This window comes from Miniopterus schreibersii (assembly GCF_964146895.1).
Source record: "Miniopterus schreibersii genome assembly, chromosome: 2".
NCBI classification, from domain to species: Eukaryota; Metazoa; Chordata; class Mammalia; order Chiroptera; family Miniopteridae; genus Miniopterus; species Miniopterus schreibersii.
Genome location: NC_138102.1, coordinates 180,914,870 through 180,927,202, shown reverse-complemented (window position 1 = coordinate 180,927,202; position 12,333 = coordinate 180,914,870). Strand labels below are relative to the sequence as shown.

At 51.6% G+C, this 12,333-nt stretch overlaps 1 protein-coding gene across 11 annotated transcripts in view; it reads left to right on the top strand.

The window, feature by feature from the left end:
- Positions 1-12,333, top strand: part of PLA2G6 (phospholipase A2 group VI) — a 46,396-nt gene that overhangs the window by 661 nt on the left and 33,402 nt on the right. For 3 of the 11 annotated variants that reach the window (XM_081130996.1, XM_081130993.1, XM_081130998.1), the window contains exons 2-3: positions 100-158; positions 8,335-8,588. In XM_081130996.1, the coding sequence (XP_080987122.1) occupies positions 8,380-8,588 (209 nt within the window). In that variant the 5' untranslated portion in view covers positions 100-158; positions 8,335-8,379. Of the gene's footprint in view, positions 1-99; positions 159-6,468; positions 6,545-7,064; positions 7,168-8,334; positions 8,589-12,333 lie in introns of all 11 variants that reach the window. The other 8 variants (XM_081131000.1, XM_081130995.1, XM_081130999.1 and 5 more) reach the window with 5 other exon arrangements.

Sequence of the window (12,333 nt, the reverse complement as noted above, 5' to 3'; positions counted from 1 at the left end):
TATGCCTGCTCCCCCCACCACGCACCCTCCTTCCCCATAGCTTTCTCACCCCAAAGTCTCCCAACCCCCTAACTTTCGGTCCACCTCCTGCTCCTACAGATGACCTGGGAGCTGGTGACACGGCGCATGTGACCCATGTGACCATGTGACTGGGACAGGCAAGCCCGTGGGTGTGGGAGAGGGAGGAGGGCACCGGGCTCAGGGATCTGTGAGATTTTTTTTTTTTTTTTTTTAATGGGCTATCAAACAAATACCTTCCCTTCCTCTAAGCTTCTGGATCTTTCCCTCACCTGCCTCTTACCCGCCCAAGAGGATGTTAGGCAGGTTTGGTTTGGCATCACATATGCTCCACCCTTGGGCTGAAAGCAGTGTTTTTGTTACTGTCTTTGCCTCAAAATGTTACTGGAGGCTATTTTCGTCCAGGTCTCAGTTTCCTCATCTGGGGGGAGAGGGAGGGGGATTGTTTTTCCTGCCCTCATAAGGTTCAAACTTTGAGATAATGTGGAAGGCAAAGCTTTGTAATCAGTACGGTCCTGTACAAATGCATGGTTTCTCTATTTTGTCATAGACAGGAAAGGGAGAGGGAGAGAATGGAAAAAACCCAGGAGGGAAAGACAGGTAGAAGGCACATTGTCTTTTATATAGTATTTGGCAGTATTTATTGATCATTCGGTATGGGCGAGGCGCTCTTCTTTGTAATCTTCATTCATTCGTTCATTCATTTGTTCCTTCCTTATTTATTTAACAGATATTAATAAACTATTTCCTATGTTCTAGACTACCCTTGATGTAGCCAATGTTATTTCCATTTAACACAAGGAAGAGAGGGCAGGTGAGTTGCCTGAGATCACACCAGTTGATCCAGGTTGGAGCAGGAATCTGAACACAGTACTTTGTAACACCAGAGCCAGTATGATTGCCCTGCTGTGTAAGGGTCACTACTGTTGTCTCAGTGCCCAGGGCACTTTTTCTCCTCCCATGTGTTACTTGCTTGTTAGATGACAGTATCCCCCAAAGGGAATTTCCTTTTCACTCAGCAGAATGACATCAGCAATAGAAGAATTTAAATGCCTGTGTGTCTATGTGTGTGTGTGCGAACATTGCTGTGGTGGAGATGCCTTGTGTTACAAGCTTCACTTTGTAGAGTGGCTCCCTGGGAGAACATTTTAATAGGTCCATGCCTTAAATGCCTCTTCTCTTTTTGTCCACCCTCATTCTTTTGGTGATCTCATCCAGTCTGGTAGCTTTTAAGTACCATCTCTGACAACTCCCGAATTTATATCTCCAGTCCAGTCCAGTCCAGACCTTTCCCCTGAATGATAGACTCACATAGCTAGTTGCCCACCTAACGCCTGACACTTACACATTTCAAACTTAAAGTGTTTAGAATTAAGCCCCTGATATTCACCTCTTGGTCCCTTCCCCACCCTCATCCAAAACCTGTCCCTCCCCCTCAGTTTCCCATCTTTAAGACTTGGCAGTATTCTTTCAGTTGCTCAGGCCAAAGCTGCAAAGTTATCTTTGATGGCTGTACACTCCGCATCCAGCCAGAGTGATCCGTTAAAATGTCACTCCTGCCTGGCTGGGCGTGGCTCAGCAGTTGAGTGTCGACATAGGATCCAGGCTCTCGGGGTTCGATTCCCTGTCAGGGCACATTCCCGGGTTGCAGGCTCGATCCCCAGTCGGCGGCCTACAGGAGGCAGCTGATCAATGACTCTCTCATCATTGATGTTTCTTTCTCTCTCTCTCCCTCTCCTTTCCTCTCTCTGAAATCAATAAAGATATATTAAAAAAAAAAAAAAAATCACTCCCTTTGCTCCAAGCCCTGCAGTGGCTTCTCTCACTGTACATGCCTGGCCCCCATTATCTTTCTGACCTCACAGTCTTCCTTGCTGTTCCTGGAACGTAGCAGGTATGCTGCAGCCCCAGGGCCTTTGCACTTGCTCTCACCTCTGCCTGGAAAACTCTTCATCTAGATATCTATATGACTTTTGCCTTCATTTCCTTTGTCTTCATTCAAGGTCAAGTTTCTAGTGAGGACTTCCCTGTTCACCTTATCTAAAAATTTAGTCTTGATCTGGACACGTTCTCTCTCCCTTCTCTGGTTTATTTGTCTCCTCAGCACTTAATCAGCATCTAAACCTTTGTCTATATTTTGCCTGTTTATCTTCTTTATTATTTATAGCCCTCTAAAATATAAGTTCTAGGAAGGCAGGATTTTGCCTGTTTTGTTCATTTGTGTATTCTCAGCAGTTAAAACAATGCCATATAAAAGGTCTTCAATAAATATTTGTAGAATGAGTCATAAAATGGGTCATGCCATCCGCCCAAAGATTCCTTACAGTTGCTGGTGTCCCCTGTCCTTGGGAGCTCAAGCAACAGCACTTCCAGGCCAGTGTGCTTCCGGCCGAGGCTCAGCCGAGCGGAGCAAATGGAAAAGATCCCTTTCCTTTTTTGAAAGAGCATTTTGCTCTGGCTCATGTGAAAGGCACTCTGCGTTTGTCAGATGAGGGCCTTAGCTGTTGGAGTACAAGAGCCTGAAAATCAAGCCTGACTCAGCCGTTTTCCAGTCAGGCTTGCTCCTGAAGGCAGTCTGAGGATTATGAGCTAGAGCTCCGGATTCCAGCTAATTCAGTTCAGATCTGGCAAGTTACATAATCTATGCCTCAGTCTCCTGGGTGTAATATGGCAGAAGTACACCTTCTTTTATGAGTGTCTTGAGGAATAAATGTGATAATTACCGAAAAAGCTTGGTGAAGCACCTGGTGCTCAGTGGGTGCCGGTGAATGCAGCAGTGCTGTTGGGGTATAAGGTGACGGGAGCAAGCTCTTCCCCACTCGTCACTCGCTTAGGAAAGAGTTAGGGACAAGCTGGGGTCAGGGTGAACATATGGAGGAACATTTTGTTTTGGAGGCAGCCTTGGAGTTCCAGAAGCTCAGATGGGAGGTGGAGGTGACTTTTGACTTGATTCCTACTTTCACCCAGTCTTTCCTCACGCACTAACCGAGTGCCTACTATGTGCAGGCCCTCTGCCGAGTGCTGTTCAGGAGTTTGAGGTATAAGGCACGACTCCAGCCGCCAGGCGACTCCTCCCATCTCCTCTCTCTGGGCCTCGGTTTCCCCGTATTCCCCACAATTGCACTTTCCCTCTTTGCTGGGCATTTGTGAGCTTCAAGGCAGCTGACAGATGTGAGAATCCCCTGCCAGCTGTAAAGCATGGTGCCCTCTGGGGAGAGGTGCTCACATGCTGAGGTGCAGGAAGGAAGTCTGCAGTGACCAGCACAGCCTCAGTACTCTGATCAGACCCCGTGCTCTCATCCCGTCCTGCCAGGGCAGTGGACTGGGGGAGACATCGGCTGCACAGGAGGGTGATGCTGTCCTGTGCCTTTTGTTCCGATCATGGGACATCCTGTCGTAAGCAGCTGGACTCGGGCAGCCTGGTTTCCAGTTGGAGCAGCTCTGTGTGTGCTCCCAGAATCCCCACGTGGCCAGTCCCGTGAGATCAGCTTCCTGGCCTGGCTGCCGGTGGATCCTGTTACGCACCTCCCAGCAGCCATCCTGCCCTTCTGGCCAGGCTTCTTCAAGTAGGAAACAGAGGCAGTAAGAGTTTTCCCCACTTGGAGTGTGAATGAGCTCAGCTGGTGGTATATAAGGCTGAACGTTCCAGACCAAAGCTCAGTACTCTTCCTGGTGCCCAGTAGGAGCCCCATGAAGGTTTCCCTGGTCGGGAATAGGGTATGTGGCCTGTTACCGCCTGCAAGGGAATTAGAGAGGAGAGAGGGGTGCCTCAAAGGTGCTGCCTGTGGGCTTCCAGTTGGTTCATTCACTAGTTCTCACTCATTCATCCACCAGACATTTGTTAAATAGCCACTACTTGCTAGGTGTTTAGATAAACAAATAAAAGGGGGGCAGACGGGCAGCCCAAACCCACAGGTACACCCTCATCATCCCAGGATAAGGGCTGCAGTGGGGTGTGTGCTGGACAGTGAGGGTAGAGAGGAAGGAGCGTGGACACTGGGGGCTGAGAGCAGGGGAGACGCAGGGTATGGTTCTTAGAGGCGGTGGCACATGAACTGAGGTTTGAAGGGCGAGAAGGAGTTATTCATTTGTTCATTTGAGAGCATCCTCTGAGATCGGGAGGACAGGCGGGGGGGGGCAGAAGGGGGGAGAGTGTGGGCGTGAGGGACACTGAGGCCCGAGTGTAGCATGCTCCAGGAGGTCTCCGTGCCCTAGCGGGGCTGGAGTAGCAGTGCAGGGGGTGGCTGGAGGGGTCGCTGGGCCAGTCCACATGGACGCTCACATCCTTTCTCTGGAAGGTGATGGGGGGCCACTGATTTGCACAAAGGGGGTGTAAGATGGGTGGGTGGACCTGCCTTTGTGGTGCCTGTGTACAGAAAGGGCTATAGTGTGACTGGGAGCGTTGCAGGAGGGGCAGATCTACTGAGCTGAGGGTTCACAGGGGGCAGCTGGGCCTGAAGGAGGAACAGAGGCTCTGGCAGGATGGGGGAGGGCATTTAAGGTAGGACAGGCCAGGACGTGTCCCCTCTCACTCTGGGAGTGCTGGTCTCACCACGTACTCCCCCATTCTCTGCTACACTTATGAAGCTTGTCTCCTTGTCTATAAACTGGGGATAGAGAACCCATTTCACTGGGTGGCTGTGATCAAGGCAGGCATGGCAGGTGCTGGGCAAATGGCTCCGTGGTGACCAATGTTCATGTTGACAGCAGCAGTAACCGTAGCCCCTCCTCTGTACCACCTGGACCCAGTGAAAATGCTCGTTCCCAGATGGGCCCCACAGGCTCCTGTCCCCATGCTTTCCCACACATTCTTGTGGTCTCCGTCTGTTGGGAAGACCTCTTCCCCATCCCCAACTTCAGGGTACAGCTCAAGAGTCACCTCCTCTAGACATTCTTCCCTCACACTTTCCCCAAAAGGGACTGTGTACTTTTTGAGACATAGGGGGCTTGGTCCTCCTGTGACTACTCGTTTTATGAACCCACCTTCAGGGACTTCACCCAAGATTCTACCTGTTGGTTCCAATCATCCTCTGATCCCAGTAAGGGTTTTTTGTTTGTTTGCTTTGGTGGACATCTACATGTCCTTTTTAAACCGTTCTTTGAACACCCACAATTTAAGGCCTCTCTGGGCCTCAGTTTCTTTATCTCTGAAATGGGGAGGAGTTGGCTGGAAGGGACCTTGCAGGTTTGGGATGGCAGCCAGCTCCGCAGCTCAGCGTCCTCCCCCTGCAGCTGTTCTGGAAAAACCCCTGGGGTCTGAGGTCAGAGGCAGTGGGGATAGGACGGGAGGAAGACAACAGGAACGAGCAGGGAGCACAGGCATGTGCCATCTACTTCATACTTGCCGCTTTCCAGGGTGGCCTGTTATGATTGTTCTAGGATGTGGCCCGGTGGTTTTAATTTCCTTTCTTCCACCTCGTGATAACAACGGCCACTGTTTGTGTGCCCAGAGTGTCCTGGACACTTTCCCTACATTGTGTCATTTCATCCCCTTGCCCAGCCTGGAAGGTGGGAGGAGAGCCAGGTGTGTCCTTTCAGTGGTCAGGCTGCTGTCGGTGTGGGGGAGGCAGCCCTGGTGCCTGCCCAGGGCCCAGAGGAGGGTGTGTCTCCTCTGGAGTCCGGTATCTCCCTTCCATCCAGCTGGATCCCCACAGTGACTCTCTGCTTCTTAACCAGAGTGGTGCTGATGCTCTTGGCTTCCCCGCTTCCTGTGAGCACCATCCTCAGGGCAGCCAGCCTGCCCTTGGGGAAGCCTCCTTTGTAAGCCAGGCCTGACCCCCATGAGCCCCCATCTCCCCTATATTCCTACTTTCTTTTTTTATTGAATTTATTGGGGTGACATTGATTTACAATCATACAGGTTTCAAGTGTACAACTCAACAAAACATCTGCACACAGCATCATGTGCCCATCGCCCAAAGCAAAGTCTCTTTCTGTCCCCACTTACCCCCACTTTGCCCACCTCCACCTCCACCTGCCCCCACCCCCGTTTCCCTCTGGCTACCACCACACCTATTTTCTTTAAAAAATATTATCATTTTCCATACCATTTGGGAAATAGGGAAAAGAAAAAAATTGCCCTTAAACCCAATATCCTTATCTACTTAGTATTTTGGTATGTTTTCTATCAGTCTGTCTCTCTCTTTTTTGCTGTGCATAATTTTTCCTCAGTTAAATTATGTAAATTACGCTTTAACAAACTTCCTGTGGGCCAAGCCTAGTGCTAGGGGTGAGTGTGCAGAGGGACAGCACCCGCCTTTAAGGAGCTCAGATTCCAGAGCCAGCCCATCTGGGCTCTAGTCCTCGCTCCTCCACCCTCTAGCTGTGTGACCTTGGGCCCTTTACTTTACCTCTCTGTTCCTTGGTTTTCTCGTGAGGATAACAATGGTAGCAATCCTATGGGGCAGTGGTGTGGATGAAGTGACTAGCTGATATAAACTCTTGGAACAGGCCCAGAGCACAGAACAGGCGAGGCCCATGAGTGTTTGGTGTGCGCAGCGGTGGGAACTGTGCGGCCTGGCAGGAGGTGAGAAGCGCTGCTTTCTGGAATCCAGCCCGGTTAGGAGCTGAGAGGGCGGGGCTAAGGGGAAGGGGCTGCACGGGGAGGCGGGGGCTCCTGCTTGTAGCCCGGGAACAGCATGTCATGGACTCCATGCCACTGAGCCTGTGACGGGCACCACGTGCTTTTCCTGAGTTGTTATAACCTCCACAACCGCAGGTTTTAATGCCCGCGCAGTGTCTCTAGGGTGAATGTTTTATCGTTTACAGTTGCCCTAATGTGGGGTATCGAAGTTGCTTCCATTTCTGTGTCAAAACAGAAATCATTATCTTGCACATTGATGTGCGTGCCCGTCTTCCACTTCTGGGGTTCTTTTTCTGAGACCGAGTCCCACACTTTTCCTTGGGATCCCTCTCCTCTCCCCTGGCTGTGAGGAGGGGTGCAGGTACCCCAGCTCCTCTGTCCCTGCCGTTCCCGATGCAGAAGGAAGAAGGAACTTGACACAGGTCTAAGCATTCTCACAAATGTCTTCGTTTCATCCATACAGCCCATGAGAGGTGAGCACTGTTCTCATTTTAAAGGAGAACTGAGGCTCACAGGCTACTCACACCACAGAGAGGTTAAGTAACTTGCCCAAGGTCACACAGCTGGTAAGTGGTGAGGCTGGGATTTGAACGCAATTTTGCTCCAGAGCTGTACTGTGGGCTTAATGCACCTGCCTCATGGTTTTGTGAGAATTAAATGAGACAGTGGCATGATGTGCTTGGCTCAGGGCTTGCTACCTAGTGAGTGCTCAATAAATGCCTCTGATGTGATTGTCATTATCGACGCGTATTCCCTGTTTAGATGATTAAATGAGGCCTCTTGTTCCTTTTATTCCTAAAGCTGATTTTCTTCTCAACACGTGGCCAGGGTGTGACTAGTGTCCACTGAGAGGTCCACTTTCCCCTGGGGCGCCCACACTTCCATGGTCTGTCCTCAGTGTCCAACGCTCTCTTTTGGCTGGTGTGTTTTGGCACAGAGGCAGAGGGCAGCCTCTAGCAGATTGTCACCTGACTTTGGTGACATTGACTTAGGAAGGCAGCATGTTTTCTGGGAACCCAGGAAATAACAAGACATCTAATTCTGTCATCCAAATGGGATAATTTCCGTAGCAGAGACTGTGACCCTAGGAACATGAAACGTAAAATTTCCACCCAAACACATGTTCACTTCTAAGTCTTTTCGTTCGTACTCATTTCTGAGGAGCTTGGTTTGGTGTCCCCCTGAGCTCCTTGGGAAGCCAGGGTAGCACCTATTAAAAGTTTAGACAAGTGCTTACAGTTCTCTGCCCTGGTGGAATGTGAGATGACCCTGGTCCCCTGTTGTTTCTAGTAGAGAGGGGACACTGGTTTGGTTTATGGAACTGAAATGACCCTGCCAAGCTCTTCGAGTACCAAAAAGTTGACTGTACACCTACATACGTAGGGAGAACCCCTCCATTGGCACAGGGCAGGATCCCCTGTGTGTACATTCCTTTGATCAGTACAGCTCCACACTACAGATGAGGAAACTGAGTCTGTGCTGGGAAATTGGGTCCGGGAGCAGGACAGTCTGGTTGCCTGTGCCAGTGGGAGCTCTGTAATTCCCATTAGTCCTTCTTACCTCCCACTCTGTGCTGTTTCTCTTCCCCTCCTCTTCAGGCCCCTCCAGGCTCAGAACCAGGGGAAGCATGCTGGTGGGGAGCCACCTGGGTGCCTGGGCAAGAAACCACTGTGCTTGGTGAGGTGGGCATCGGAGATTGGGCCCAGCTGACAAGACAGCTCTTTTTCTTGCAGACTGAAGGGGAAGGCAGCAGGACCTCCCCACCGGCCCTGCAGAAGATGCAGTTCTTTGGGCGCCTGGTTAACACCCTCAGCAGCGTCACCAGCTTGTTCTCTAATCCGTTCCGGGTGAAGGAGGTGTCTGTGGCCGACTACACCTCGAGCGACCGGGTTCGGGAGGAAGGGCAGCTGATCCTGTCCCATAACTCTTCCAGCCGCACCTGGGACTGCATCCTGGTCAACCCCAGGGACTTGCAGAATGGATTCCGGTGAGTGATATGCTGTGACACACATGTCTTTCCTGTGACTTCCTCCAGTACTGGGACTGGAGGTCCCTGGCTTTGGCTCTACCACCATCTGAGGGGTCAGGAGAGGAGTGGGAGAGGGAACTTCTCTTTAGTGGAGGGAGGGGCTTCCTAGACTCCACTCCTTCTGGCCCATCAGGGTCCCAGGAACAGGGGCATGGGGATAGAACACTGGGCTGTTTGTTGCTGCGGGGCTTGACCCGTGCAGACAGAGGAGGAAGGATGGGAAAGCCGAGAAGGGTCAGTCAAGTAAGCCCCAGGGATCACCTGCAGCCCTGGATCTTTAAAGGCATGGCCGTCTTTAGGGGCTGGCCAAGTTTTGTTCAGGAGAATGTAGAAGGGGTAGGTAGCTGTCACTTCTCAGGGCATACTGGGTCGGCCATGGTCCAGAAGGAGGGGGTCAGAAGCCAGCTGCAGAGCTGTTGGGAAAAGGGGAAAAGACTGGCCAAGGACCCAGAATGCAGGGCCCAGAGGAGCCTGCGTTCATGCAGGCTGGCATTGACGTGGGCTTGTGCCGATAGCCCCTTTTCCATGTATTCATCCATCTGGCCATCTTGTTGTCCATCCCTCCAGTCAGCATGCACCGAGCACCGCCAGTGTCCGTCCTGGGCCCTGGGCTGGGCCCAGCTGCTGCTGTGACCTGACAAAACACGCTCTGTGCTTTTAAGGAGCGTGTAGTCCTTGGGGAGGCCACCTGAAAGCCAGGCAATACCATGTGAGGAGTGCTGTGACAGGTGGAGCCTGTGGAGCAGTGGAGATACAAGGAGGTGCCACTTCTGGGTGCTCCCCTGTGCGTGGAAGAGTGAGCCAGAGCGTGTCTGGCAGAAAAAAGTGGGTCGGTTGTTCCAGACCTGGGGGGGCGGGGGAGAGGGCTGCAGGCAGATGGCTCTGGTTGGATCCCAGGTGCATCCAGGGCTTTGGTGAGAAGTGAGGCTGAGGGAGCCTTGGGATCATTCTGAGTAAGGAGGCATGGCAGCAAGTGTCTAAGAAAGTGGCAGCTGGGGGTCAAGGTCCAGCCACCAGGAGAAGAGCAAGGCAGGGTTTCAGGGCCCCAGCCAATCAGGTGAGAATTCAGGGCCTGGCTCCACAGGGAAACAGAGAGGCACCCTAGTGGGCAGTTGGTCAAGAACACAGTTCAGTGGCCAGTCCAGATACAGTTTCACAAAGCAGGACTAGTCCAAGCTCTGGCTACAGCTCCAGAACCATCCCACAGGCCTGCATCTGAGGGCTTCTGTTGAATGCACAGCTGGCCAGGGCAGTGGGTCCACTCCTTGGAGTACTGCTCATCCTTACTTTTTTTAAAAATCCTCACCCCATGGTATGTTTTTATTGATTTTAGAAAGAGAGGGAGGGGGAGAGAGAGAGAGAGAGGGAAACATTATTGTGAGAGAAACATTGATCTGTTGCCTCCAGTATGCGCTCTGACTGGGAATCGAACCCACAACCTTTTGGTGTATGGGACGACGCTCCAAGCAACTGAGCCACCCAACCAGGGCCATCCTTACTTTTGAGGTCCCCTGCCCTGGGGCTCTACACCCTCCACATGCAAATCATCACCAAGTCCTATGAGTTGTAAATATCCATTGACAGGATTGCAGCTTTGCCTCGGGAAGCCCCCCTGTGAGCAGACTTCCATCTCGGGGGTTAAACCCTTACCAACAGTTCATTAACTCCACCTGTACTATTGCTGCCCTCGATGGGGTGCACCTTACAGCTGACAGTACTTTCACGGGGTGCATTAGCACGTCCTCCAGCGACCTGTTGAGGGAAGCAAGGAAGGCAGTTACCTCCTTGTAGAGATGAGAAAACCGAGGCTCAGGGATGAGAGGTGATCCTCCAGGGTTGCGCAGGAAGCCGTGAAGAAGCAGAATCTTTGTGTCATCTGGTTCCTAATCCATTTCTCTTTCTGCACAACTGTTTCCATGTGTTTAGACAGGATAAGGAGCATTATTGGGTGGGGTTTCAAGCCAAGCTCATATCTCTTCTTGGAATTCCTCACATTCCTCACTTGGCTCTGGAGTCTCTTTGCTCTTCTCTCTAACCTCCTCCCACCCAAGCATTTCTGTGTCAGCAAATGGCATCACCATCCATCTCCGTGGTTGTGCAATCCAGGAATGATCCTGATTCCTCCGCCTCCCTCAGCCCAGATCTGGGTCCTTACCAAGTTCTGTCGGCTTCCTCCCAAGTATATCCTGAGTCAAGTATATCCTAAGTCTGCTCCTTGCCTGTCAATTACACTTAGGTCCGACTTGAGTGATAGGAAGCCCAGCATGATAGTGGGGAAACAGAATAGAATTTTAATTTTCTCCTAAGTGACAGCCATGGCAGAAAAGGCTGGTATGGCTGCCCTGTTCCTCAAAGTCCACAGGGGCCCAGGCTCCTTCTGTCTTTTTTTTGTTAATCCTCACCTGAGGATATTTTTCCATTGATTTTTTTTTAGAGAGAGTGGAAGGGAAGGAGTGGGAGAGAGAGAGAGAAACATTGATGTGAGAGAGACACATAGATTGGTTGTCTCCTGCACATACCCTGACTGGGGCCAAAGATCGAACCTGCAACCCAGGCACATGCCCTTGACCAGGAATTGAACCATGACCCTTCGGCGCGTGGGCCGACACTCTAACACTGTGCCACACTGGCCAGGGCAGCTCCTTCTGTCTTGTTCCACCATGTGTGGTCTCCGTTCTCTAGATCACCACATGGTCCCAGATGGCCACGATAGATCCAGCCATCACAGCCACCTTCCCAGCCAACAGAAAGGTGAAGGGCACTCTCCTCTTTAAGGAACACTTCTTGGAAAGTTGATCACATGCTTTCCACCTAAATGCCTTTGGCCAGGAATTAATTGCAGGTAACTTCAGGGGAGGCTGCGTTCCAGCCACAGTCTAATCCGAAATCTGGGGTGCTGTTACTTTCTGCTTTGCTGCTGGCTCTCTTTTCAGGCCATGGTGGTTATGATGTGGACTCCTGCTGCTCCCTGCCTTCTGGATGTTGTTCTGTCTGCAGTCTTGCTCTCCTTCCATCCTCTCCAGGCTGCTATCAGAATGATCTTAGAGGGCAAATCTGTCACTCACTCCCCTAATTAACTCTTCAAGGGCTTTCATTTCCTTAACATATCAGCTGATTAGCATGGCTTGAAAGGGCCCCTCCTAGGGCCTTGCCTGTCCTTCTGGTCTCATCTCTGGCCTCCTTGTGCTCCAGGCCTTTGCCCAAACTCTTACCTCTGCCTAGAACACTTGCCCTATTTGCTGGCCTCACTTCTCCTTCCCTGCAGGCTAGCATAGGTGCTGCCGCTGTGTGTCCCCACAGCACCCCATCCCTGCACTCAGTGGACTGCCTGCCTGGTGAACACAGACCCTGCGAGGGGAGGGGCTGGGTCTGTTTTGTTCATCCTGGTGTGACTCCCCAGACACGGCAGGGTGCCTGGCACAGGTGTGTGAGGTGAGTGTGAAATACTCATTCAGCTCAGCTCGTCTGGGCCCATCCTGGGCGCGGCCCCAGGGCGGCCGCTTGTAGCATTGCTGTGTACATTGTGATAAGGTCCATGCTCGTGTTCCTGGTACGAATTAATCATTGACTGCTGACATTGACTGTGACATATGTTATTTGATGAATCCTGCCAGCCCTCACTGGTATCCCAGCAGAAGCAGGGCCTCTCACTTCAAAGCATGTGTGACATGTGACCTTCGCTTCTCAGGAGGGGCTGACTTTT